Genomic DNA, 26,693 nt, shown 5'->3' with positions numbered 1-26,693 from the left:
ACGTCTTCAGCAAGGACATCACTTTAGATGGGAACTTCCCAGAGTTCAATGGAGGCAGGTCTTCAGCCGTCCTCTCAAAGGTCATCACCACCAGCCTGACTCGAAGGCACTGCACAAGCCTCTGTATGACTAGTTGTTATGGTTTTGATCTGGAATGTCCCTCAGAAGCTCATGTGGTAAAGCTTGGTTCCCCAATGCAGCCATGTCCAGAGGTGGGACTTTTAGGAAAGGATGGAACATGAGAGCTCTGACCTCATCAATAGATTAATCCACTTGATGGATCAATAATTTGAATGAGTTATTGGGAGGTGGGACCTATTTAGAAGAAGAAGGTGAGTAGGTGTGTTCCCTGGAAGGATTTAGCTTGTTCTCAGCCTCCCCCCACCCTCTGTCTGTCTTTCTCTCTTTCCCTGCTGCCGTGAACTGAGCAGCTCTCCTCCACCACACCCTTCTGCCATGATGTTCTGCCTCACCTCAGGCCCAGAGCAAGGGAGTTGGCCAACCATGGACTGAACCTCTGAAACCATGAGCAAAAATAAACTTTTTGTTTGTGTCAGGAATTTGGTCACAATGACAAAAACCTAACTAACACCCTGATAGTTAGTCATCTTCCCATTTTTAAGATAGCTCAGAGTTCAATGACTTGGGAAATTCATGCTTATTTTATAATAACTGAGCACTGATTGTGCAATGATCATTGTGAGTCAAAGTAAATGTTTAGTTTTCCTGACTCCTAAAGCCAGCTATGCAAGCCTGCCTCTACTAGATCAAACCAGGTCACAAACTGGACTGGATTCTGGCTTTGGACTAAAACTTCCTTTCTCTTAGATTAGTAGCCTATCCAAGATAGAGAAGATGGCAATGAGAGAAAAGTCAGGTATGGGCCAGCAGAAAGGTATCACTGGAAAAAACTGTCTTTTACCCTACTCGTAAAGGCAGTAGGCAAATTCTTCAGGAAGCCAGATGGTTAAGACAGCCTTGGAAGAACACAGCCTGGCAAAATGATGATGGAAAGAAAAATTTGCCACCCTGCTCAGTCCACCCTAGTATCTCAGCATTCATGTATTAGATTTGTGATCCTCTTTCCCTATTTTCAAACTGTCCAGGATTTTTCTAAGAGGTTGCCTTTCACTAACAGGACTGAGGACCATCACATGATGGAGCAGCACAAGTGTCAGCTTTAGAACCAGACAGATCTAGATTTATATTTCAGCTCTCTTACTTCTAGGCCATGTGAATTTACCAAGACATGTAATCCTCAATCTGCAACTGTGAAAAAGAGAATAATAATGCCCATCTTACAGGGGTTTTGAGAAGATCACAATACATGTAGGACTCTGGCTCGGTGTCTGAAGCACAGTAGTTATGAAATAAATGTCAATTTCTTTGTCATTTCTCACATTCCATTTGTATTATAATAATGATCTCTCACACTTGCACAGAATTTCAGTTTGCAGGTTTTCCCAAATATGATCTCATTTAATCCTGAAAACAGGTAAGAAGACAGTATTCCTAGAGAGGGAAAGGCAATTATAAGACATAACCTGTCTGAGCTTTGGTTTTCTTCTTTGAGAAACAGAGAAAACAATGCGGTAATGGGGCCTGGTCTTAAACTATTCTGACTCCTAAGTCTTTTTCCTATGACACCATGTTGTCATTTCATGGTAGAGGCTATTTCTCACAGCTTCTTGAAGATAGTGACTACTACCAATTTATCTTGTATCTTCCCAATATTTAATAAATATTGGATAGAAGAGTGGAAACAAGAATTTGTGATATAATAGATTGAATAATGGTGGCTTGATGTTATCTAGATCCCCTCGTCTGACATATGGAATTATATGTACAATAATTATTGTATAGCCTAACCCCAGTGAAAAGCTACTTGGAGTCCATTTTATATCTCTTGTCCTTGGTCTTCTTACATTTATTGATTGATTGATTGATTGTACTTGGGATTGAGCCCAGGAGCTCTTTGCCACTGAGCTACATCCCTAGCCTTTACTTTTTATTTCGAGACAGGGTCTCACTGTTACCCAGGCTGGCATTGAATCTTCAATCCTATGGCCTCAGCCTCATGAGTCTCTGGGAGTATAAGCATGTGCCACCACACCTGGCTGGTCTCACTTTTTGCCTCAGAGACAAGACTTAACAATGTGTGATATTGCCAGCTACCTTTCCTCCCACTGTAGACAGCAGTTTTTCTTTTTTTCTCCCCTGTCCAGTTCTGGTTAAAGAGCTTGGCCTGAGAGAATTGGTCAAACAATAAAGGAGAATTCATGCTTCCCGCCTTCTTTTGTTAAGGAGTTTCTGGGTAACAGGGACATAGAGATACAACTCAAAGGGGCTGGAGCTGTGGCTCAGTGGTAGAGCACTTGCCCCACAAGTATGAAGCACTGGGTTCAATTCTAGCACCACATAAAATCAAATAAAGGCATACAAAACTAAAAAAATTTATTAAAAAAAGATAAAACTAAAAGAAAGCCAGACAGGCTTATATTTAAAGACTAACAAAAATGGAGGAAGACGAGGAGTGACTATAAAGCTATTTGTACTAGGATGGAAGAGAGTTTGGGAGATTTGGAGAGTGAAAAAATCCAAAGCCAAGCTGCAGAGATAGGAAGTTTTGAAAAGGGAAAGGGTAATTGTGGGTTTTGAAATAGATCCTATGTAACATTACTTGAAACAGATTCCTTTTAACTTTAAGTGGGCTGGATCTGACTCCTTTAAATGCAACTTTGCAGTTATAAATGGGGTGACACAAGGGTGTATATTAGGATTGCATTCAAAATGGTCCCTGTCCAATCTACATTACAAGACTGTTATGAAAAGCAAAGGAGGGCTGTGGATGTGGCACAAGTGGTAGTGCGCTCGCCTAGCATGCATGAGGCACTGGGTTCAATTCTCAGCACCACATAAAAAATAAAATAAAGATATGTGTCCACCTAAAACTAAAAAATAAATACTTTTTTTAAAAAGCAAAGAAGAAAAAAGATGCAAACGTGCTTTATAAATTATCAAACATGCACTACAACTCTGCCTTTTCTGCATGCTTTTATATCCATGCACCTGTGCATCCTCACACCTTCATACCTGCCAAATCTGTGACAAGGAAGCTGCCATTTGTCCACTGATACAGCCAGTGCTGGAAGGTCTGGCATTTCTGCAAGGCCTCAGAGCTGCTGGATGCTGTTGGAGCCCCAGTACAGCTCCATTCCCGGGAACAGTAAGATTCCAGGGGCTTGCCCAGGTCCTCCTCCAGGGTAGCATAGGGGATATTGTTGGCAGGCCGGTAGATCAGATAGAGTGGGATGATCCTAAACATAGTGGAACTCTGCAGTAAGCAGCAGATGTGGCCCCAGAGAGCTCCTCTCTCCAACCCCATTCTATATTTATTCTTGGATCTAAAAGAAGGGCCTTTCCCAGAGGCTCCATCCTGAGTTCAGGAAAGGAAATGGAAGCCACTGACATCAGAGTCCTGTCTATTCTCTATGATCAATGGGACCAGAACCAAACCCTGCTATGGTCCCAGGTCAACCATGCTTGGGTAAGGGCTGAGCCAGTATGTGTCAAATAGAAAGGTTACCTCCAGAGCAGATTCAAACAGATCATGATCAAGTACCAGTTAAACCTCAGATATGCAAGGGTCAGAGTTCAAGTCTCAGAACAGAAACAATTATGACTCACAGCTGACTCCTATGGAAGTCCGCGCAGACCCTGCCTGCCCATGGCAGGAGAGTCCTGACCAGTTTATTTAGATGAGCCCACCCCACATCTTCCACAGAGACCCAGAATCTGGTATGCACAACCCGTAATTGGTAAAATCTGGGTTAAAAAGTGAGGAATTAGGGTGGGTGGGAGGAGACTCAACCAGAGACTTTTCTCAAGTAGGGAGTGAATCTTGAGGTTTTCATTTCTAGATTTTGTGGGACCTTTGAGCTGAGCATGGGGTAGCATGAGCCTATTTGTACCTGGCCATAGGATGCCCTGTGAGGGGTTGGGAAATCACTGTCTTTGCAGAAGTGGGAGGCAACAGCTCCGCACACTGCATGTCCCCACCTCCCGTGCACTTACTCAGGCACCTCTCCAAAGCCGGATGCTGCCCGGGCTTCAGCTGCGAAGATTTTGCAGTACTCCCTGCTCATGTTCTGGATCTTGCACCCCTGTGGATTAGAGGAAACAGAATCTAATCAGCAAGGAACCTCCCCAGCTCTCTCTCATGCCTAGGTCTAAGTAGGCGGGCCACCTGCTAAGGGACTCCAGGAGGATGCCAACCCTGGGGTACAATGGGGCTCACTCCTTCCTGTTGCCTACTCTGTGACTCATCTTCTCATTTGAATCATAAGGGGCTGTGGACTTTTTTCAGTTTGAGGTTTTCAAAATGGTTTCTAAACTATGTTTCCTGGAGCCTTAATGCTAGGAGGCAGTGCCTTGGGGTCCCTCAGTGGAAAGAAGGGTAGACCATCCCTACCCACATCATTCCTTCTTTATTTCACATGTAAAAAAGACCTCTAGGAGAGATTAGGTTTGAAACATATATATAGTTTGAAACCTAGGGCCCAAATGGTTTTGAAGCTCTCAAGCTGTTTGAGGCCATGTCTAGATTCCAGGCTACATCTCAGCTTCTCCTCTAGGGCCACTATAGGAACCTCATAGGCTGAGATTGAGATGGCTTCTGCCCCCACACTGGGCTTCCCAACAGGACCCAGGCTTGCAAAGGGAAGGAGGTAAGACAGTACAGTGACAAGAAGTAGTACCTGAATGGTGACATCGTAGTTTCTGCCCAGGAGAGAAGTCTCATTGCTGGGCCCAAACACAAGCAGGCTGGACACCTTGATGATGCATGTGCGGCCTGACTCAAAGATGGGTTCCAGCCCGTAGATGACCTTGGCTTGGGAGGCCTTCCGAAGGTTACACCCATGTCCATCCCCTCGGAGCTCCTCGCTCACCAGTCGTCCAAAGAGCTTGTCCCCCCAGCAGCCAGAGTCAGCCAGACCCTTAGCAAACACCATGGGGGTCATCTCAATCTCTTCTCCAACTGAAGGGGAACAGGAGAAATGTGGGAACTAGAAGACCCTGCCTGAACAATGTGAGATCCACAGGGATGAAAAGGCCAGAACAGTCTTCCACCTGTCTACCTGTGTGCTCCCTGTCTGTCCATAAGTGCTCTGCTGTATACACCTTGAGGCCCCTACCAGACTGAAAGCTGCTTGGGGCAGAAATTGCATCTGATTCAACCTTTGCCATTTAACAATCTCGGGTGGTACCCATTCTATAGTAAATGTCCAGAAAGTACCCAAGTAGGCAGGAGTGTTCTTGTGGCAGTAGCAGTCAATACAGAATACCAGAATTACTTTGTTCTAGACCTAGGTATAATAAAGACTCCATCTCAACCAACATGTTTGATGGAATAAAAACTTTGCAGGACCAATCCAGTAGCAGTGAGCACCCCTAATGCTCAAATTGTGATTGCTAAAGACCATTTCCCACCAAAAGGAATCAGAGCTCCATAAAGAAATGGTAGGCTGGGGCTGGGGTGGTAGCTCAGTGGAAGAGCACTTGCCTAGTATGTGTGAGGCACTGGGTTCATTTCTCAGCATCACATATAAATAAATAAAATAAAGGTCCATCAACAACTAAAAAATATGTTTAAAATATTTTTTAAAAAAGAAAGAAATGGTAGGCTATAGCACTTAGTAGGAAGTATACAGAACAGATCTGAAATATTCTGTGAGATAAGAAAAGTGTCAAAAACTACTGGAAGCTCGGGGCTGGGGTTGTGGCTCAGCAGTGGAGCGCTCACCTTGCAGGGGTGAGGCTCTGGGTTCTATCCTTAGCACCACATAAAAATAAATAAGTGAAATAAAAGTATTGTGTCCAACTACAACTAAAAAATAAATATTAAAAAAAAAACTACTGGGTTGTAGTTCAGTGGTAGTGCACTTGCCTGGCATATGTGAGGCACTAGGTTTGATTCTTAGCACCACATATAAATAAATAGATAAAGGTCTATAAACAAGTTAAAAAGAAAAAAAACTACTGGAAGCTATTTGAGGCCTGGGCAACTTAGCAAGACCCTGTCTCAAAAAAAATGACTTTTTTTTTTTTGGTACCAGGGGCGCTTAACCACGGAGCCACATCTCCAGTCTTTTTATATATTTTATTTTGAGACAGGGTCTCTCTAAATTGCTTAAGGCCTTGCTAAATTGCTGAGGCTGGCTTTGAACTTGCAATCCTCCTGCCTCGGCCTCCCAAGATGCTAGGATAGCAGGCATGTGACATCATGCCCAGCTCAAAATAAGATTTTTTAAATGGGCTAGGGATGTAGCTCATCAGTAGAGAGCTCACCTAGCATGTGCAAGGCCCTTTCCATTTAATTCCCAGCACTGAAGAGGAAAAAAAAAACTACTGCTACTGGAGACTTGTCAAAAGGACACAGGACTAGGCACAGTAGCACACTCCTGCAATACCAGCAGCTCAGGAGGCTGAGGCAGGAGGATTGCAAATTCAAAGCCAACTTCAGCAATTTAGTGAGGCCCTAAGAAATTTAGTGAGACCCTGTCTCAAAATAAAATCTGAAAAAAAAGGGCTGGAGATGTGGCTCAGCGATTAAGAGACCTGGGTTCAATCCCCAGTACAAAAAAAAAAAAAAAAAAAAACACCACAGGAACTAACTGCAAACAAAACTTTGACCAAAACTGAAACAATCTTAGCCACAAAGGTAATTATTGCAATGTAGTACACATATCATACATGTTTAAAGTTCATTTGTTCATAATGGTAACTGGCAAAAAAATAATTAGCAGGGCACAGTAGCAAATGCCTGTAATCCCAGCTACTCAGGAAGCAGAGACAAGAGGATTTCAAGTTTGAGGTCATCCTCCAACTTTGCAAGACTTCGTCTCAAAATAAAAAATCAGGGCTAGGAATATAGCTCAGTGGTAAAGCACCCCTAGGTTCAATCCTTACTACCCAAATAATAAAAATAAAATAAAAAGGTGGGTATAGAGCCCAGTGATAAAGTTCAATTCCCTGGTACTAATAAACAATTTCCTCTATCAAAAGAAACAAACCTCATTGGTCACCTCTGGAGGATGCTAGAATACAAACTCACTATTCTGAAATCTAGTGAGTACAGAGGGGAAAAAGGCAAGTACTTATTCATTTTCTGCTGGATCTGTATGTATCAGGATAACCAAATAATCATACAGAAAAATTCCAGCTACTAAAGACAAAATGATAGAATTAAAATACCTCCACATTGTCACTCTTAATGAAATAATGGATTTAGACAATAATTAGTGACTGCTAAAACCCCAAGATAATAAAGGGGGTTGTGTCAGAATTGTTTTTTTCATGCTGGGAGTTGAACTCAGGGCCTCACACATACTAGGCAAGCTCTTTACCACAAGCTCTTTATCCCAACCCTTTTTAAAAATTGTATTTTAAGACGGCATCTTGCTAAGTTGCCCAGGTCTCAAACTTGTGATCCTCATGCTTCAGCCTCCCAGGTAGCTTGGATTACAGGTGTGCAGCACCATGCCCAGCTATTTTTCTAATTTAAAAAAGGAATTGATCAGGACTGGTGATGCAGCTCAGTGGTCAAGCACTTTCCTAGCATGCTCAAGGCCCTCTGTTTAATCCCCAGAACCACACACACCCACACACACACACAAAAAAAAAACCAAAACACCAAAATTTTAAATTATTTGATAACTGAACAAAAAACACTGGTTGGGTGAACATGTGATCAAATGTGATAGAATGAACAGAAGAATTAATGCATCTGTTAGCAAGTGAAGCTCCTTGGGTGTCTCCATCACTGGTATCTTCCTGGGCCTAAGCCTTAGTGTAAGTCTTGCAGGTGCGATATGGACTCTCCTCCTGATTTCTGAGGCTTTGAAGTGTTTGTTACACTTTAGGGGTGTCTCAACATCACCAAATGCATTGCTCCTAGGTCCTTCCTAGACATTAAGGATGTCTGCAGTGGAGACCAAGCTGCATTTTTAGCAGGCTCCTTGTATGAGTCTAATGCAGGAATCCACAAAGCATGGTGAGAAACTCTGGGTGGAAAGCTGGCAGGATAAGGCATGCCCTGGTGGTCAGTCCTGCTCTTGATCAAGGACTCTGACATAGGCAGAGAGCCCAGAGCTGAATTAAACTGTGATGGAATTGTCCTCCTTAGCCACTTTCTCTCCTACATCCTCTGAAACATCAGTTTCCTTCTCCATTCCACCCCGCTCAGTCATATCATAAACCGGGCAGTAAAGGGCAGCATCTTGTGGACTGGGGACAGAGTCCAAGCCTTTACTGAAGATCTTGTCTGTAGAGGGCAGGGGTGGGCAGGAAGACCCGTCCCTCCTCCCCCAGGGGGGCCACATACCTTCACCTTCCTCCCTGGAGACGAATCCAGACAACACTATGTGAGAAAAAGAAGAGGGAGCTGTTTGCTGCCTTCAGACTGGTTTACCCAGGTGACTGCCCCCACCCTGCAGGGGCCAAGCTGGACAGACCCCCCCACCTCACTCCATAGGACACACTCACCCTCAGGGCTGAGGCAGAAGTCAGTGGAGGCGGAGCCATGCTCATTGTGGATGGTGCATCGATACACGCCACAGTCTACGGGGGAAGCCTGCACAATGGCCAGGGCTGCAGGTCCCTCATCCCCTGCACTGCAGAGAATGGAGACCCTTCTCATGAGGGCCGTCACAGTGACACAAGGCCTTCAACCCCACTCTCAGAGGCTGCTAGGAACACAGCTCTGGGAGCCCCTGGGAGGCAGTAAAAGGTTCCATGGTCAAGAACTGGCCCTGGATCATATGGGTCTGGTTTACAATCATGAAACCTACTAGCTATGTGGCTTAAGACCTCTGAGCCTCAATTTCCTTGTCTCTACTATGGGAATAACATGGGAATAACAGAATCTCTTCATAACATTATTGTGGTGACTAAATGCGGTATAGATTTAAAGCATTAAGACAATACCCAACATGATTATTGTGATTAGGGAGCCAGGTCAGTTGAAGATGGAATCCAGGCTACTTACCTCCTGGCCACCTCACCCACTGGGCGCTGATCCTTGGCCCATGTCAGGACTGAGTCACTAAGAATGTTGAAAAACTGGCACCAGAGCTTCAGGCTACCAGAGGCATCAGGAAATTGCTCCACCCTAATCTTCCGAATCACCTGTGGGGCTGAGAGCAGGAACCCAGTTAGGTGGCAGGGGCTACATCCCCCAATCTGTGCCCTCTCTGGCCATATCCTTGCTTCCCTGGGCCTCCTTGGTAGAATAGGTAAAGTGAAAACAGAATTCCAGACTCCACACAAACCCACCACTTCATAGTCCCAGCTGCCTCCCACTGTACCTCAGGTGTCTGCCCCAACCCCCAGAGCACACATCGGAACTAGAATGAACCCACAACTCCACCCCATCACAGGCCAGGGATGTCGTCACAGAGGAGGACAAAGACAACCACCAAGAGAGGATCTTCAGTGTGCATTTTAGGCCCCTTACTCCAGAAACCTGCATCTGAATCCTTTTTCACTACTTTGCAATCATGAACCAAATCTGTAAAGAGATGATTATGGTGATGGAAGGAGGATACTACTGAAGCCAGACACTGTGCTAAGTCCTTGGTATATCTGCTTCACAACGTTACAAGGTTGGTACTGCATATTATTATCTCCATTTTGTAGGGATAAAGAGCCAAGCAAGAGCCAGGCCTTTATCTATCTGTCTGTCTGTCTGTCTATCTATCTATCCATCTATCCATCCATCCATTTATCTATGGTACTGGGAATTGAAACCAGCAGCACTCTACCACTGAGCTATACCCCCAGCCCTTTTCATTTTTATTTTGAGACAGGACCTTGCTAAGTTGCCCAGGCTGGCTTTGAATTTGTGATCCTCCTGCCTCGGCCTCCTGAGTAGCTGGGATTACAGGCATGGGCCACCATGCCTGGCTAGGACCAGGCCTTTCTGAGAGAGAGATCATGAAATAAGAACATGATTTGTAAATCCCTAGTAGGGATGTGCTATCCCTGTGAGCAGCAGCGCCTCTCTGCAGCTTTTTGGAAGCCTTCTTCCACCCTTTATGTTGCTCACCTTTCAGCAGGTCTTTGGCTTTCTTGGGTTTGGCCAGAGCTTCCTGCTTGCCTTCATCCAGGGCAGGCTCTGTCTCCAGACCACTGGCCTTGGTACTGGAGCCCAGGTCTCCTGCAGCTGGCTCCTCTTCTGCCCTGGGCACCTCCAACATGCTCGCCTTCCTGCCCTGGGTAGGGGAGCGTCTCTCCCGCCCTGGAGACCCAGGTGCCAGGCTCTTCCTGGATCCCCGGGGAGAAACACTAGGGCTCTCCCTTTCTTCAGGTTTGGCCACCTCTCCATCTCCTGCTGCTCTGACCTTAGGGAGAAATCTCTTCCTCCGGGCCCCTAGAGCCAGTTCCTCGGGTGTGGCGGCAGGGAGATCTGTCAGAGCCTCCCCTGGGACCTCCTCCTCTGGGAAGAGTTCCTGAGTTTTGCTCTCTGCTGTTTGCCTGACCCCCTCCCCCAATGGCCCACCCATACCACTTTCCTGGGAGGCTCCCCAGAGGCCAGGCCCTTCAAGGGAAACCTCTCCCTCACCCACACTGAATCCTTCTGAGGTCAGCCCAGAGCCCTCCTCGCCCACCACAATGGTGGGGACCGTGAGTGGGCTGGGGGCCTGGAAGCTCTGGGCAGCAGCCAGGGCCTGCTGGCCAGCCTGCACCTCACGGTCCAAGAGGCCAGTGAGACGTCGGGAGGTACAGGGGCTCAGCAGCAGGGACTGCGCACTCTGCACCAGATGGTTGTTCTCCACACGCTCCAGGATGCGCCTCGATGTCCGGGGACTCAGCCCAGCCACTTCCACGGTGGGGGCCAGAGTGGATGAGGGCACCAGACCTCCCGTGGCAGCCCCCACCTGGGACTCAGCTCCTGCTTCACTTGCCTGAGTGTTGGATAGCTTTAGCAGCAGAAGCAGGTAGTTCTTCAGAGAATCTATGAGGCCAGGGTCACAACTCTGGGTGCCTGAGGGCCTCCCCTCCATATCTGGCTCCTTGGCACAGGCCCCCTCACCACTGGTGGCCATGGCTTCTGCTGGATGACTCTGAGTGGGGGGCCTCGGCCCCAGGTTCAGTGCGGGGGCAGAACTCAGCAAGGCCTGATCCCCAGAGGACAGGAAGGCAGCTGTGCTCATGTGCTGAGAGGTCAGGGTACTGTGCAGCCCCTCCTCAGTCCCAGGAAGAGAGGGCATGGTGGACACCTCCTGGCTTGGGCCACCCAGACCCCCACACAGCATATCTCCTGGCCATTGCTCCTTGGGGCCCTGGAGCAGGCTGTCCTCTGACTTGGCCTTGACCAGGCCTGACCACTCTGGCCCTTGACATCTCTCTCCTCCCACCTGTTCCAAGTTCCTCCTAGGAGGCAGCTGTGCTGGATGCCCAAGATTCCCCAACAGGGGATCCAATACAGTGTCCGGATGGTTCCTGGAGGCTGTTACTGCTGGCTCCTCAGATCTGACCATGATGCCAGGTTTTTCTAGGATACAAGATGTTTCTGGGGTCTGTACAAAACATTCAGTAATCTGAGAAGATTTAGATTGCTCTGAAGGTGGGAGTTTAGGGGCTCTGCATGGTGGGCTGAGGCTGATCACAGACTGATTGTCTGATTGATTTTTGATAGCTGCAGGAACACTGTCCTCTGACTGTGTCCCCCTTTCTTCCTGCATCCTTGTGTCTTCCTGTATCGTCCCATCTGCCTGTGTCTTTCTATTTTTCTGCATCCTCTCAACTGCCTGCGTCCTTTCTACCCGTGTCTCCACCCTTCTCTGTGCCACCACATCCTTCTCTGAGTTCCTGTCTAACTGTAACCTCTCACTGTCTTGTGTCACAACATCCACCTGTGTCTTTCTGTCTGCCTGTGTCCTCTGGGCTACTTGTGATCTGTCTCCCTGGGTCTTCCCATCTGCCGGCATCTTTCCATCTGTCTGTGTGTTCTTCTGGCTTTCAGTTCTTCTGTCAGCAGATGTTCTCCCATGCTCCTGGGTTTCTGTATCCATGGGCTCGATGATACCTTGACTTCTAGAGGTGCTGCAGTCAACAGAGGCTCCACCAGAGCTGCTGCTAGCAGATACAGTAGGAGCCATGATTGCCTGGGACTCCGGGACCTGAGGACCACACAGACAAAAGCAAAGAGTTAACTGCACATGCACTAGGAGCTCTTCAAAATAGCATCCTGACCTCCTCTGATCATGCAGAACTGCTCTGAAGGAAATCCTACCACCTGGTTTCTGAGGCCTGCTGGAAGTTGGGAGGCAGACCTATGACAAAGTTCCAAAGCCTCATGCCCACCCACAATAATCCTTGATCCCAGAAACTAGACTAGGGTCTATCCAGAATCCAGGCCCAGCTTCTGGATAGTCCCTAGTCTAGTTCTGACCTCTTCCTGAAAAAAATCCTGCCTTGCCTGAAAGACCTTGCTCCTGAGGAATCCCACCCTCAGCCCTGCCACCTGCAGGACAGTGACCCCCCAGGTTCCCAGAGCTATCAATCTTTTCTTCTCTGGTGTACAGATTGCCCTAGATAGACTTATGAGTGAAGTAGGAATGTGCTAAAGTGTGTTCTGACAATGCCTCAAAGACAGCATCCACCAGGGACATTGGGCTCATGGAATAACATGATAACCATCCAAACAGAGTTAATGGAACCATGAATGGCATCTACATCAAGAAATCAACGAAACATTACCTTTAGAACACCTACTATTTGCAGAGCATTATGCTAGCCTCCTATGTGTTATACATATGACCTTACTCTGCATAATGATGGGAAATTCTTCTTCTTCTTCTTCTTTTTTTTTTTTTTTTTTTTGGTGCCAGGGATTGAACCAGGGACACTTAACCACTGAGTCACATTTCCAGCTCTTTTGTATATTTTATTTTGAGACAGGGTCTTGTTAAGTTGCTTAGGGCCTTGCTAAATTGTTGAGGGAGGCCTCCAACTTGGTATCCTCCTCATAGGCATGTGCCTCCATGCTCAGCCACAATGAGAAATTCTTATGAGAATTATCCCCATTTTAGAGATGAGAAGAATGATGGTCAAAGAAGGGATGTGATTTGTCCATTTTTAGATAGTTAGTGGCAGAGTTTAGATCAGAAGGCAGGTATATCTAGTTCCAAACCCCATTTTCTTTGCTGTTATACCATAGTGCCACACATTTAAACATAATTAAGGGCTGGGCATGGAAGGGTGGGGTGTAACACCTGTAATCCCAGCAACTCAGAAGGCTAAGGCAGGATCCCAACTTCAAGACCAGCCTGGGCAATTTAGCAAGACCCTGCCTCAAATAAAATGTAAAAAGGGCTATAGATGTAGCTCAGGCCTAGCATGCACGAGACTCTGGATTCTATCCTCAGTATTACCAATATAAATAAATAAGTAAATAAAAAATAAAATTAAGAACTTACTGCCTAAATGTTGATATAAGTCAGTAACTTGCCTCTTTTCCTCCTGGATACCACCAATACTAACAAAGTAAACAAGAAAAGACTAAAGCAAACTTTTCTATCCGTGAAACTAGAGGCAAATAAAACCTATAGTGTCGAAAAACAAACCAAGGATAAGGCCGCCAAAAGCAAATACATGTAGACACTGGTAGGCTGAGGAGGAACCAAAGCTATGGGGGCGGGGGGGCACTAGAGAAGCCATTCAATGGGTGAACTGTGAAACATAATATGCCAGCAAAAATACGCACACTGCAGAGGAGGGACTCTCCCTGAGGTGACAAATCCACGAGCTCCATGAACACAGCTGTAGGATTCTGGAGGACTGGGTGGGAGCTGAGCAGAAGACATGGGGACAGTGTCCAGCAGAGACAGGGTCAGGGGAGTGGAATGGCCCTGTGGCAGCAGATCTCAAAAAAATATACTCCAGAAGAAACCTGAAATATACTCCAGAAGAAACCTGAAATATACTCCAGAAGAAACCTGAAATATACTTCAGAAGAAACCTGAAATATACTCCAGAAGAAACCTGAAATATACTCCAGAAGAAACCTGAAATATACTCCAGAAGAAACCTGAAAATTGCTAAGCTAAGAAATCTGGTTTTGAACATATAAGGACTTAACGAATATCTCATTCCCATGAGCACAGAGAACAAGCTTCAGTCAACCCAACATGATCAAGGAAGCAAAAGAGCTGAAGGAAAGCACTAAATATATTCATATTATACTAACATAAAGCCAAGACTCAAGCCAAGCTGAACTGGGCTCAATGGTGCACACCTGTAATCCCAGAGACTTGGGAGGCTGAGGCAGAAGGAACTCCAATTTGAGGCCAACAACTTAATGAGACCTTGTCTCAAAATAAAAAATAAAAAGGGCTGGGGGTGTAGCTCAGTGGTAGAGTACCCCTAGGTTCAATCTCCAGTACCACAAAAAATAAAATAAAAGGCCAGGAATGAGATATTACTAAAAGCTGAGAATCCAAGTAACAGAAATATAGGATATTTAACTACATAATCATATAGAAATAAAATCTTTGGCTACTATAAGATAGAAGATGAACAGGGAAAATGGGGAGAACATATAAACACTTTGTTATTGCTCATGTAAAAAAAATTAGTAGATACTGACTGAACAGATCAAAGAATTAACTGTATTACATAAAATTCAAATTGTAAATTAAATCACTACATACAAGTGTTTTTAATTTCAAGCCACACACAAAGCAGACAGATCACATTAATGAAAGACTTTTTAAAAATATATGTAACATATATTTAAATTAAGTATAGAATTTAAAGTTCCTTTACTAAATATAGAATTTTGAATGAATTTTCTCTTATTTATATGTGGGAAAAATTAGTTTTCTAAATATCAGGAATAAGTTTGACTAAAGAATTTTAATAGAAATACTCTTCCAACTTCTCCGACAACAAAGAAGATACTAACAGACAAACATGTCTTAGAGTCAACAAATAGTAATACATGGGGACCTTCTTTTAACTTGTGACTTTTAGGATCTATAAATTTACAAAGAAAGTACTGACTTGGTTCCCAAGCCTACTTTCTGCTGCTAGCAAGACTCCTACTTAAAGCCACCTCCACTTCACTCCTGCTTACCCACGCAGCCTGATCAGTCCCTTGAGCCTATGTCCCTTTACCTCAAAATTCATTCCCTCTGTTTCCACTGTCAACTGCCTCGTTCAAGCTGCCCACATGGCGGCTGTGACTGGACTACTGGACAGCCTCCTAAATCGGCAGCCAGGACGCTAATCTTTGCCTCTGCTAAACTTTGTTCCTCACTGCAGCCTAGTGATCTTTCTGTGGTACAGATTGGACTTTGGCACTCCCCTGCTTAAAAACTTCTCAGTGGGGGCAGGGGATGTGGCTCAGTGGTAGAGCGCTTGCCTGGCATGATGAGGCCCTGGGTTCAAGTCCTAGCACTGCAAAATAAAAACAAGCAAACAAATAACAATAACAAAAAATGTCTCAGCATCTTACCAGCACTTATAGGACAAAGCCTAAGAGCCCTAGCCTAAAAGAGCAAAAGGTTAAAAATACTCTCCATTAGCCAGGGTGTGGGGAAACAGGCTGTGGCACAGCTTCTACAGATAGCAATGTGGCGTTATTTATTAAAATTAAAAATACTTATGGTCTTTGGGGCTGGGACTGTAGCTAGGTGGTAGAGCACTTGCCTGGAACATGTGAGAAACTGGGTTCAATCATCAGTACTACATAAAATAAATAAATAAAATAAAGGTATTGTGTCCACCTACAACTAAAAATATATTTTCAAAAGGGGGTGGGTGGGCTGGGGATGTAGCTCAGTAGTAAAGTGCCCTTGGATTCAATCCTTAGGACTGTGAAAATAAATAAAATAAAGCAAGGTGCAGAAAAGAGAGTAAAGCATTCAAGCTTTGTCTAGAAAACATACCAGTACACATATACATTTGTAAATGCAAAGAAAATAGCTCTGGAAGGATACCTAAGGAACTAACTTCAGGAGGAGGTGGATAAAGGAGAGATGTAATGTTCTTTATACACCTTTTTCTACTTTTAAATTTTTATGCCATATGCATGGCACATATTCAACAAAAACTCAATTAAAAATGAAAACAAGTAAGGGAATAAACTCTTGCGTGATGAATGAGACCTATTCTTTAGTAACGATCCCAGACCTCCCTCTCTAGGTTCATCTCTAGGGTCCCTCCACCTGACACTAGGTAACTGTACTGGTGCTATTTTGTAACTACTTTGCTCTTTCTCTGTCAGACATTTTCATACTTCTCTTTGCCCAGCTGGAGAAGATCCATTTAAGATTGTGAAGATTTCATTTAAGTTTATTCTTTTCCTTGAGGATTTTTCAAGATTACTCCTCAACCTCAAATAGCATTACTGGCTTCCTAACCTATATATTCATAGCACATGTAACTAATTCCATCATTAAACCCTCATTCTGTGTGGTAGTTATTTGTCTCATGTATACATCACCCTGCTAATCTGGGAACTCTACCCCTCTGCAGAGGGCCCAACACAGGCCAGAGTCAGATTTATAGATCAACAAATATCCGATGGATGACTGAATTCTTTCAGTACACTTCTACAAGGGCTGAGCCCTCTACACACTAGGGGATGCATGTATGTGTGTGTGTGTATGTGTGTGTGTGTGTGTGTGTGTGTGTGTGTGTGTACATCTACAGTGCATTTCTGAAAAACAAAAATTATGTGAGTAGAGTGAACCTAGATGGTTCTAGGAAAGTTTTTTTCACTACAAATAACATTATTAGGTCTTATTTGCTGTCATGTCTTTCCCTCTTGGCTCGTAAATTCTCAGGGATTAGGGTTCCTAATCCTAGTCTGATTCAATATTGCATCCTTCACAGCCCTGAGTACATACAGGGTTCACAGGAATGAACAACTGAATAACTAGTCTGGCCGGTAACCTGCAAGAGGCATGACCCTGGAGCACTGACTTTGGGGGACAGGAGTAAAAGCTAGGAGCTTAACAGGCATGGGACAGGGCAGTGTCAAGACCTGAAGCCAGACCTAGGGCTGCTACTGAGTTTTATTATATTAAATGTTTGGGAGAAATCCCCAGTGAAACCTTTTGGTCCTGAAGATTTCTTTGCTGGAAATTTATACTACAAATTCAATGTATTTAATACTTATATGATTATTCAAATTATCAATTTCATTTTTGCATCAGTTTTGATAATTTGTAATTTTTATAGAATTGGTCTATTTCATCTAAATTGTTGAATTTATGTGCATTTTTCATAGACTTTTATTACCCCCTTTAAAAATTTTTTTTGTAGTGCAGATAAACATAATGCCTTTATTTTATTCGTTTATTTTTATGTGGTGCTGAGGATCGAACCCAGTGCCTCATGCATACTAGGCAAGTGCTCTGTCACTGAGCTACAGCCCCAGCCTCTTATTATCCTTTTAATGTTCACAAGGTCTGAAGTGATATCCTCTCTTACATTCTTAATATTGGTATTTTGTGTCTCCTCTCTTGTTTTATGAGTCTTGCTAGAAGTATATAAATATTACCAATCTTTTCAAATAACCAACTTTGGGTTTAATTTATTTCCTCTCATTTGTCTTTTATTTCCTTTCTTCTGCTTGTTTTGGGTTCATTCTGTTCTTTCAAAATATTTTTTTAGTTGAAGATGGATATAAATAATACCTTTATTTTATTTATTTTTTAGTTGTACGTGGACACACAATATCTTTATTTCATTTTTATGTGGTGCTCAGTAGTGCTTCATGCATGCTAGGAGAGCACTCTACCACTGAGCCACAACCCTAGCCCTTATTTATTTATTTTTATGAGGTGCTGAGGATCGAACCCATTACCTCGCACATGCTAGGCAAGTGCTCTACCACTGGGCTACAGCCCCAGCCCTCTTCTCTAGTTTTCTAAGGTAAGGGCTTAGATAATTGGTTTTAGACCTTTCTTCTTTTCTAATATAAGCCTTTAATGCTATAAAATTTCCTCAAAACATTGATTAAGCAGCATTCCAAACTTTTATATTTTCATTTTCATTCAATTCAAAATGTTTCCCAATTGCACTTAAAATTTCCTCCTTGAGCTGGGCATGGTAATGCACATCCGTAACCCCAGCCACTTGGGAGGCTGAGACAGGAGGATTCCAAATTTGAGAGCAGCCTGGGCAACTAACAGAGATTCTGTCTCAAAATAAAATAGAGGATGGGTATGTAGCCCAATGGTAGAGAACCCCTGGGTTCAATTCCTAGTACTACAACAACAGAAATAAAACCAAAAATCTTCCTCTTTGAAAAAGTATTTGGAGATTTTCCTATTATTTTTCTTTCATTAATTTCTAGTTTAATTCCATTTTGGTCAGAGAACATATTTTCTATTATTTTAATTATTTCACATTTGTTAAGGTTTGTTTTATGATTCTGGATATGATCTATTTGGTGAATTTTTATATGCACTTGAAAAGAATTAGTATTCTATAAATATCTATTAGCTCCAGTTGATTGACAGTGCTATTCAGTTCTTTTATATTCTTTCTGATTTTCTATTATATCTATGAATTACTGAGAGAGGAGTGTTAAAGTTTCCAACTGTCTATTTCTCTTTTCAGTTCTACCAGTTTTTGTTTCATGTATTTTGAAGCTATATTGTTAGATACCCATTTTCATTATTATGCTTTCCTGAATAAGTCAATTTATTGTTTTGTATTTGTTATCTGTGTTAGTTAGCTTTTAATTACTATAAAATAGTTGAGAAAACCATCTATTATTTTATTAGAAAAATCAACTAGTTATTTTCTTTGCTTTGATGTCTTTGCTTGATAATAATACGGCCACTCCAACTTTTGTTTGCTTAGTATTTACAGAATATATATAATTCTATTATTTTACTTTTAAAAATAATTTTAGTTTTAGATGGACATAATACCTCTATTTTATTTTTATATTTGTATGTGTTGCTAAGGATCAAACCCAGTGCCTCACACATGCTAGGCAAGAGCTCTACAACCGAGCTACAACCCTAGCCCCTATTATTTTACCTTTAATTACCCATATCATTATATTTGAAATGAATTTCTTGTATGAAAGGTTGGGAATGTCTTGCTTTATTTATTAATTTTTATTCATATGGGGATCTAACCCAGGGACCCTGAACTACATCCCCAACTCTTTTTTATTTTTAATTTGAGACAGGGTCTCACTACGTTGCTTATGGCCTTGCTAAACTGCTGCAGCTGGCCTTGGACTTGCAATCCTCCTGTTACAGCCTCTGAAGTTGCTGGGATTACAGGTGTGTGCCACTGCAACCAGCTAGGGAATGTTTTTTGATTCAGTCTCATAATCTCTTGTCTTTTCATTGGTGTATTTATACCATTTACATTTAGTATTTAATTATTTACATATTTTAATTATTTACATAGTTGTAGATGGACACAATACCTTTATTTTTATGTGGTTCTGAGGATCAAACCTAGTGCCTCACACCTGCTAGGCAAGCAGTAAAAAAGTCAATTTATTATTTGTTTTGTATTTGTTATCTGTGTTAGTTAGCTTTCCATTACTATAAAAAATAGTTGAGAAAAATCAACTTATTAAAAAGAAAAAATTAAGGGTTGGGGTTGTAACTTAGCGGTTGAGCACTTGCCTTACCCAAATGAGGTACCACATAAAAATAAATAAATAAAATAAAGATACTGTGTCCATCTAGAACTAAAAAAAAAAAAAATTTCTTTTTTAGTTTATTTTTGCTCACAGTTTTGAAGAGTTCAGTCCATGGTCAGTTGGCCCTGTTGCTTTTGGGCCTGCAGCAAGGCAGTGCATCACGGCAGGGAGCATGTGATGAAATAAAGTTGTTCACTTCATGGCAGCCAGGAAGTAAAAGAGAAAGGGAGGAAGGGGTTGGGGTCCAATGTCCCTTTCAAGGGCATGCCCCCAATGACTGGAAGACCCCAACTAGTCCCCACCTCTTAAAGTTTTACCACCTCCCAATAGTGCCACACTGGGGACTAAACCTTTCACACATGTGCCTTTTGGGACTTTTAAGATCCAAACTACAGAATTCCCTCTGTTTTTCCTTCCAGTTTCCCCTCTCTTGACTTCTTTTAGATTATATGAATTTTTGGAGGAGCGGGTACTGGGGCACTCAGCCACTGAGCCACATCACCAGTCCTATTTTGTATTTTATTTTGAGACAGGGTCTCACTGAGTTACTTAGCACCTCACTAAATTGCTGAGGCTGGCTTTGAACTTGTGATCCTTCTGCCTCAGCCTCTGGAGCTGCTGGGATTATGGGCATGTGCCATGCGCTCAGCTTGTTTTTTAATATTCTACTTTCACATATATTGTGCTTTTTACTCTTGTATAGTGTTTTAGTTGATGCTCTAGGAATTACAATATATATACTTAACTTGCCACAGTCTGTTTACTGTCAATATTTGACCACTTTAAATGACATGTAGTAATCTCACCACCATAAAGGACTTCTTACCCTCTCCCTCTTTATGTTGTAGTTAACTTATATATTCACATATATTAAAAACTCCAGCAGACAATGCTATAGTTTCTAGCTTCAAACATATTTTAAATTTTTTTAGTTGTAGATGGACACAACATCTTTATTCATTTACTTATTTGTATGTGGTAGTGAGGATTGAACCCAGCTTGTAGCTTCAAACATATTTTAAAGAATTCAAGAGGAAAAGACTAATCTATCATATTTACCATTTCTGTTCCTCTTCCTTCATTCTTTTTAAAAAACACTTGTTGAGAGCCACAGCTGAAGGGGCCCCAGCAAACTTTCAGACTGCCAGCTGATGATTGGCTCACAGGGGTCACAGCTGAAGGGGCCCCAGCAACATCTAGCTGATTGGCTCCTCTGTGGTGATGCTCATTGGAGACACTCATTGAGCTGTTTCCCCACCCTTTCAGAATGCCAGCTGATGATTGGCTCACAGCGGCCCCAGCAACATCTAGCTGATTGGCTCCTCTGCGGTGATGCTCATTGGGCTGTTTCCCTGCCCTTTCAGACCACGGAGCTGCTCATTGGGGGACTTTTTTGGCTCCGCCCACACGACCCAGCCAATCTGCCTCAAGAGCAGGAGATTTGTGGGAGGTGGAGAAGGTGTGTTGGGGTGAGAGGCTTGTTGGAAGCCGGTGGTGGCAGTTGGGCTCTGAGGGTTTTTCCTGAGGAGATGTTTTGTTTGGCGTGTGTGGTTCTAAAAATAAAGTTAGTTTCTTTTGACAAGTGGCTCCTGAATTGTGCCCAGCCAGACTGCGGCAAACATTAAAAAATTTTTGTTGTTGTAGAAGGACACAATACCTTTATTTTTATTTATTTTTATGTGGTTCTGAGGATCAAACCTAATGCCTCATACCTGCTAGGCAAGCACTCTACCACTGACCCACAATCCCAGACCTCTTCCTCCATTCTTCATTTTGCAAGTTTCCTTCTAAAATCAGTTCTTTTTGTTGGTGATGGTGGTGGTATCAGGGATTGAACCGAGGGGCACTTAACTACTGAGCCACATCACCAGCCAGCACTCTTTTCACTTTTATTTTGAGACAGGGTCTCACTAAGTTGCTTAGGGCTTCTCACTAAGTTGCTGAGGCTGGCCTCAAACTTGCAATTCTGTCTCAGCCACCTGGGTCACTGAGGTTACAGGTGTGTGCCACCACACCTGGCTCAGTTCCCTTCTTAAACATTTACTTTAGCAATTCTTCTAAAGTAAATTAGATCTGCTGCTGGTGTATTCTCTTAATTTTTTCTTTATCTGAGAATGACTTTATTTTGCCTTCAATAATTCAGGATATTTATGTTAAATATAGAATTATAGGTAAGTCTTTTTCTTCCAGCATTTAAAAGATGTTGTTCCTCTTTTTTTTTTTATTTTTTTAGTTGTAGACGGACACAATATCTACATTTATTTATTTATATGCGGTGCTGAGGATCAAACCCTGTGCTTCACACATGCAAGGCAAGCACTTTACTACTGAGCTAAGGCCCCAGCCCTGTTCCTCTTCCTTGTGAACTCATTGTCTCATATGAGAAATTGCAGTCATTCAAATCATTGTTTCTCTTCTTTGTTATTTTTTATGGCTAATTTAAATATTTTTCCAGCAATTCAATTGTTTCTGATGAGGAACTATTCGGGCTTATCCTGTTTGAGGTTTATGGAACTTCTTGATTTATAGGTTCATATTTTTTGCCAAATTAGGAAAGTTTTCAGCCATTACTTCTTCACATATTTTTTAAAATTCTGTACCATGCTCTTTCTCCTCTCCTGGTTATTTAATGACATTTTGATATTACATCCTAGGTCTCTGAGGCTCTGTTCATTTATTTTTCTAATTTTTCTCTCTGTTGTTCAGAAATAAATTATTTCTTTTTCTATAATTTCAAGTTAATTACCCATTTATATGTATTTATATTTTGAGACAGGGTCTCACTAAGTTGTTGAGGTTGGCCTTGAACTTTCAATCCTCCTGCCTCAACTTCCCAAATAGCTGGGATTACTGGAGTGTACCACTGTGCACCCAGCTCTTTTATTTCTTTGTATCTTTCCATTCATTTCCAATGTTCACCCTCACTTGTCATATGTTTACTATAACAATTCTTAAGTCAGATAATTCCAATATATCTATGTCTTCTTGGTACTGGCATTCTTGGATTGTCTCTCCCATGAAAATGAGATTTTCTTCATATGCCAAGTAATTATGGTTACATCCTGGACATTCTGAGTATTACAAGACTCTGGTTCTTGTTTAAATCCTATGGAGAATGATCATATTTTTGTCTTAGCAGGCAATCTACCTGATTGTGTTCAGGCTGCAACCCTATGAGGTTGTAGTTTTAAAGTCATTTCCAATTTCAAAGTCTTTCCAGTGCTATTTGGATCTTTCCTCTGTGTGTGCCACCCAGTTGGCAGTCTGGAACTTGGATAAGGATCTGTTAGTTCCATTCTTAATGTTTTTGATACGTTGTTCAGAATCAGATCCTTGTATGACCAGCTTTGGAAATGAGCCCAGAAATTTGTAAAGAGCTTATAAACTCAGAGGTCATTAATGACTCTCAGAGGTCATTTTCCCAAGCTTCTCCCTCTCCATGATCTCCTTGATACTTTATAGATCCCTAGGGCTTCTCTTTTCAATCCTCTGGCCAAATAGCTGGGGCTCCATTTACCCCACTCTGCCACATACTTTCACACACGAGCCTTGCCCTGGACCAAAAACAAGACAACAGGGTTTCATCCCACCCTCTTAGGCCCAGAGCTTCTCTGAACGAAGAGGAGGATTCTTCTCCTTCAAAGTTCTAGGCATCTATGGCCTCTGCTGCTACTACTGTCCTTACTGGAAGATCCCTTTCCCATTCCTCAAGCCTAGTCTAGAGGGTTTCTCTAGACTCTCTGTCCATATTGATGCTTACCTAGGGTTTCGGATTGCGGTAAGACCAGGCCAGGAAATGCCAGAACAGGGAAATTAAGGTAAATACTGCTGATTCAATCAATGGTATTTGTATGTATATGGTGCTTGGGATCAAACCCAGAGCCTTGAATATACCAGGCAAGTACTCTAACACTGAGCTATGCCCCAGCCTTTTTTCTTTTTTTCCTTTCTTTCTTTTCTCTTTTTCTTTTCTTCTTCTGCTTTTTCTTTTTTTTAAAGAAAGGGTCTCACTATGTAGCCCAGCAGGTCTCAAATTCCTGGGCTGAGGTGATCCTACTACCTCAGCTTCCAGAGGAGCTGGGACTACAGCCACATGCCACCACACACAGCTTTGGCAGGACTTTAAATTCTGGACTCCTCCAATCAATCACTATTATTTGCTTTTCAAAATTATCAAATAACTGTACCATGCATTTTGCCTAAATTTTTACCTTCATTCAATGGGATGTACAGGGGGAAGTGTGAGAATTATAGCTGCCATAACCATGGTATATAATTTAATTTTTCATTCCTGGAATTCTAGCTGGCTTACTTTCTTTTTTGCGGTATTGAGGGTTGAACCTATGGTCTTGCTCATGGTAGGCAAGTAGTCTACCTCTGAGTTGTACCCCCTGCTCTTTTTATATTTTGAGACAAGGTCTAAGTAGTTGCTCACACTGGCCTCAAACTTCCAATCCTTCTGTCTTAGTCTCCTAGATGAGATTACAAGCATAAACTACCATATCTGACTACTTTGTATAGTTAATAGTTTCCAGTCTTGATTTTTTACCCTCTTGAATATAGAAGTAGAGTTTTAGATTTTTTGTTTTGTTTTTTTCTTTTTTTCTTTTCTTTTCTTTTCTTTCTTTCTTTTCTTTTTCTTTTCTTTTTTTTTTTCAGTACTTGAGACTGAACCCAAGGCCTCAGCTTGAACATGCTAGGCAAATACTCTACTGCTGAACTACATCCCCAGCCCTTTCTATTTTTTATTTTGAAATAGGGTCTCGCTAAAATGCCAAGACTGGCCTGGATTGCAATCCTCCTGCCTCAGCCTCCCAAGTAGCTAGGATTACAAATGTGTGCCACCATGTCTGGCAAGTTTTGTAGCCCATGTCTGATAATTCCAAAAGTTGGAACTCCATGGGCTTGTTTTTATTGTCTGCTGGGATAGTTCTTTTCATGTTTTCTTTTCCTGCTCATCTTAGTTTGGTAGTAAATATTAATCTTAAAACTCTTTTTTTAAAGTAATATGAAGAATAAGATGATACTGAGACCCTTCAGATATGATTTTTGATTGCTTCTGCTAGGGTTTGTTGGTACTAGATGTCTTGAACCACCTTGATCTAGTTTCATAAACTGAGATACTACTTAGTCATCCAGATGATTCAGAGTGCATCAGTACCTCAATTCCTGGTTCCCCTTATTTCTATGGTACAAAATTCTAGGTCCCAACCCAAAGCCCAAGGGGCCTGTCAGGACTCCCATTCTTGAGATCATAGACTCCATTTTTTGCTTCCTTAGTCCCATAAGAATGTCAAAAATACTGCCCAGTCTCATTCTCCTATTTTAGAGTGATAAACACCCCAGAACAAAAGCTATGCCAAATACTGGGCCCACCATTCTTGATTCCCACCTCCTCCTAGACACTGGATCAGTCATTCTTCATTTTGTTAGCTTTCCAATGCTTTGAAGAGACATGTTTATATTTTGACCAGATTTTCTAGTTGTCCTCAGTGATAAAGTTGATCTGAATTATCTAACCTAGCACTAATGGAAGCTAATATTCAATAAACCAGTTCTTTCTTCTTTCTGTCTCACTCCTTAACCCTAGATAATGTTAGAAATGATGCAGAAACAATAACAACAACAAAAAAGGCAAGCAAAACACAAGACATAGATGGGAAGACAACGTGTTGAGAAGCTTCTAATTCATCAGGCATTAAATTAGGACAGGCTGGTTTTGTAGTCTCTGCTTCACCTGACCTATGCTTCATACTAGTCATCCTTTCTAAGGTGTTTTCCTTCCTCTCTTTCAGCTATCTACAGTGTCTATCTGGGGATATTATAGGCATTATTTTATATATTTTTTAAAAATTCTATTTGATGTTTGTCTTTTTCTTTTAAGAGTGTTCTACCACTGAGCCACACCTCCAGCACTTTTTATTTGAGATAGGTTCTCAAAAAGTTGTTGAGGGCCTTGCTAAATTACCCAAAGTGGCCTTAAACTTGTGATCCTCCTGCCTCAGCCTCCTGAGTCATTGGGATTACAGGCATTCACCACTGAGCCCAGCTAGTCAATGTTTTTCTAATATGACATTTCCAGGATTAAATCCTTTACATGCTATCCACAGTCTGGTCACTTTCCAGATGCCTTCCCTGATGACTCCAGATCACAACACTCTCCCTGTGTGGAAACGCACTGCAGTTACCATTCTCGATACCCTCCTTGATCTTATTGTCTGGTGTGAGTCTCATCCCCACTATTTAGTAGACAATTTCTCAGGACAAGGATCATGTTTCTCTTCAAGCTCTGCTCCATTAGATGGCTATTTTATATACACAATACTTACATGTGTATTCCCTGAAAACTAAAAAGCTCTTAGTGTGAGCAGGGAGTTCTCATATCTCAGAATGACCGTCCTCAAGACTTACAATGTTTCTCAGTCAGAGACATTTTTTTCCCTTCATCTCTAGCCCTTTTTATTTTTATTCCCCGTACTGGCCTTGAACTTGTATTCCTCCTGCCTCAGCCTCCTGAGTCACTGGGATTGTAGGCATGTGCCACTGATACCAGCAGAAAGAGACATCCTTAGGTCTCGAATAATTCAGCAGAGCTCTCCCATACATACCCTGTCCCCTCTGAAGATTTGGGCAGACCAGGCATTTTATCAGGTCTGCTTACTCCTGGACTCCAGAGATCTGAAGCAATCTCAGAAAACATGTCAGGTTAGGGCACTAAAAAGCAGCTGTTAAGGGCATTGAAGGTCAGTTTCCACTCACCAATTACTTTTGGGTGAGACTGCTGTTGCTCAGGGACAGAGCTGCCTGAACAGCTTGGCCAGGCTTCAAGTAATGATCTCTGGACATTCTTAACCATGAAAGAGGCCATAGTTCTAGCATCTGTTCCTCATTCATTCCCCAAAGCAAAGCCTAACTCACACTTCTAGAGATACTTCTTATTTCCAGGAAAGGAAATCAAAACAGAATAGGGGGCACCAGCATCCTATTTCAGAAGCAGAGACTCTTA

At 42.6% G+C, this 26,693-nt stretch overlaps 1 protein-coding gene across 4 annotated transcripts in view; it reads right to left on the bottom strand.

Moving 5' to 3' along the window:
* The window catches only part of ALPK3 (alpha kinase 3), a 55,983-nt gene that overhangs the window by 2,235 nt on the left and 27,055 nt on the right, over window positions 1–26,693 (bottom strand). For 3 of the 4 annotated variants that reach the window (XM_081290850.1, XM_081290851.1, XM_081290852.1), the window contains 7 exons: window positions 10,106–12,182; window positions 9,047–9,194; window positions 8,545–8,672; window positions 8,384–8,419; window positions 4,758–5,038; window positions 4,075–4,163; window positions 3,094–3,317 (listed from right to left, as the gene is read on the bottom strand). In XM_081290850.1, coding sequence (XP_081146976.1) covers window positions 3,094–3,317; window positions 4,075–4,163; window positions 4,758–5,038; window positions 8,384–8,419; window positions 8,545–8,672; window positions 9,047–9,194; window positions 10,106–12,182 — 2,983 coding nt within the window. The remainder of the gene's footprint in view (window positions 1–3,093; window positions 3,318–4,074; window positions 4,164–4,757; window positions 5,039–8,383; window positions 8,420–8,544; window positions 8,673–9,046; window positions 9,195–10,105; window positions 12,183–26,693) is intronic. The other variant, XM_081290853.1, reaches the window with a different exon arrangement.

The sequence above is a fragment of the Spermophilus citellus genome (assembly GCF_964194105.1).
Source record: "Spermophilus citellus genome assembly, chromosome: 4".
Lineage (NCBI taxonomy): Eukaryota > Metazoa > Chordata > Mammalia > Rodentia > Sciuridae > Spermophilus > Spermophilus citellus.
Note: the sequence above shows the minus strand (reverse complement) of the source record. Positions and strands in the feature narration are given on the sequence as shown.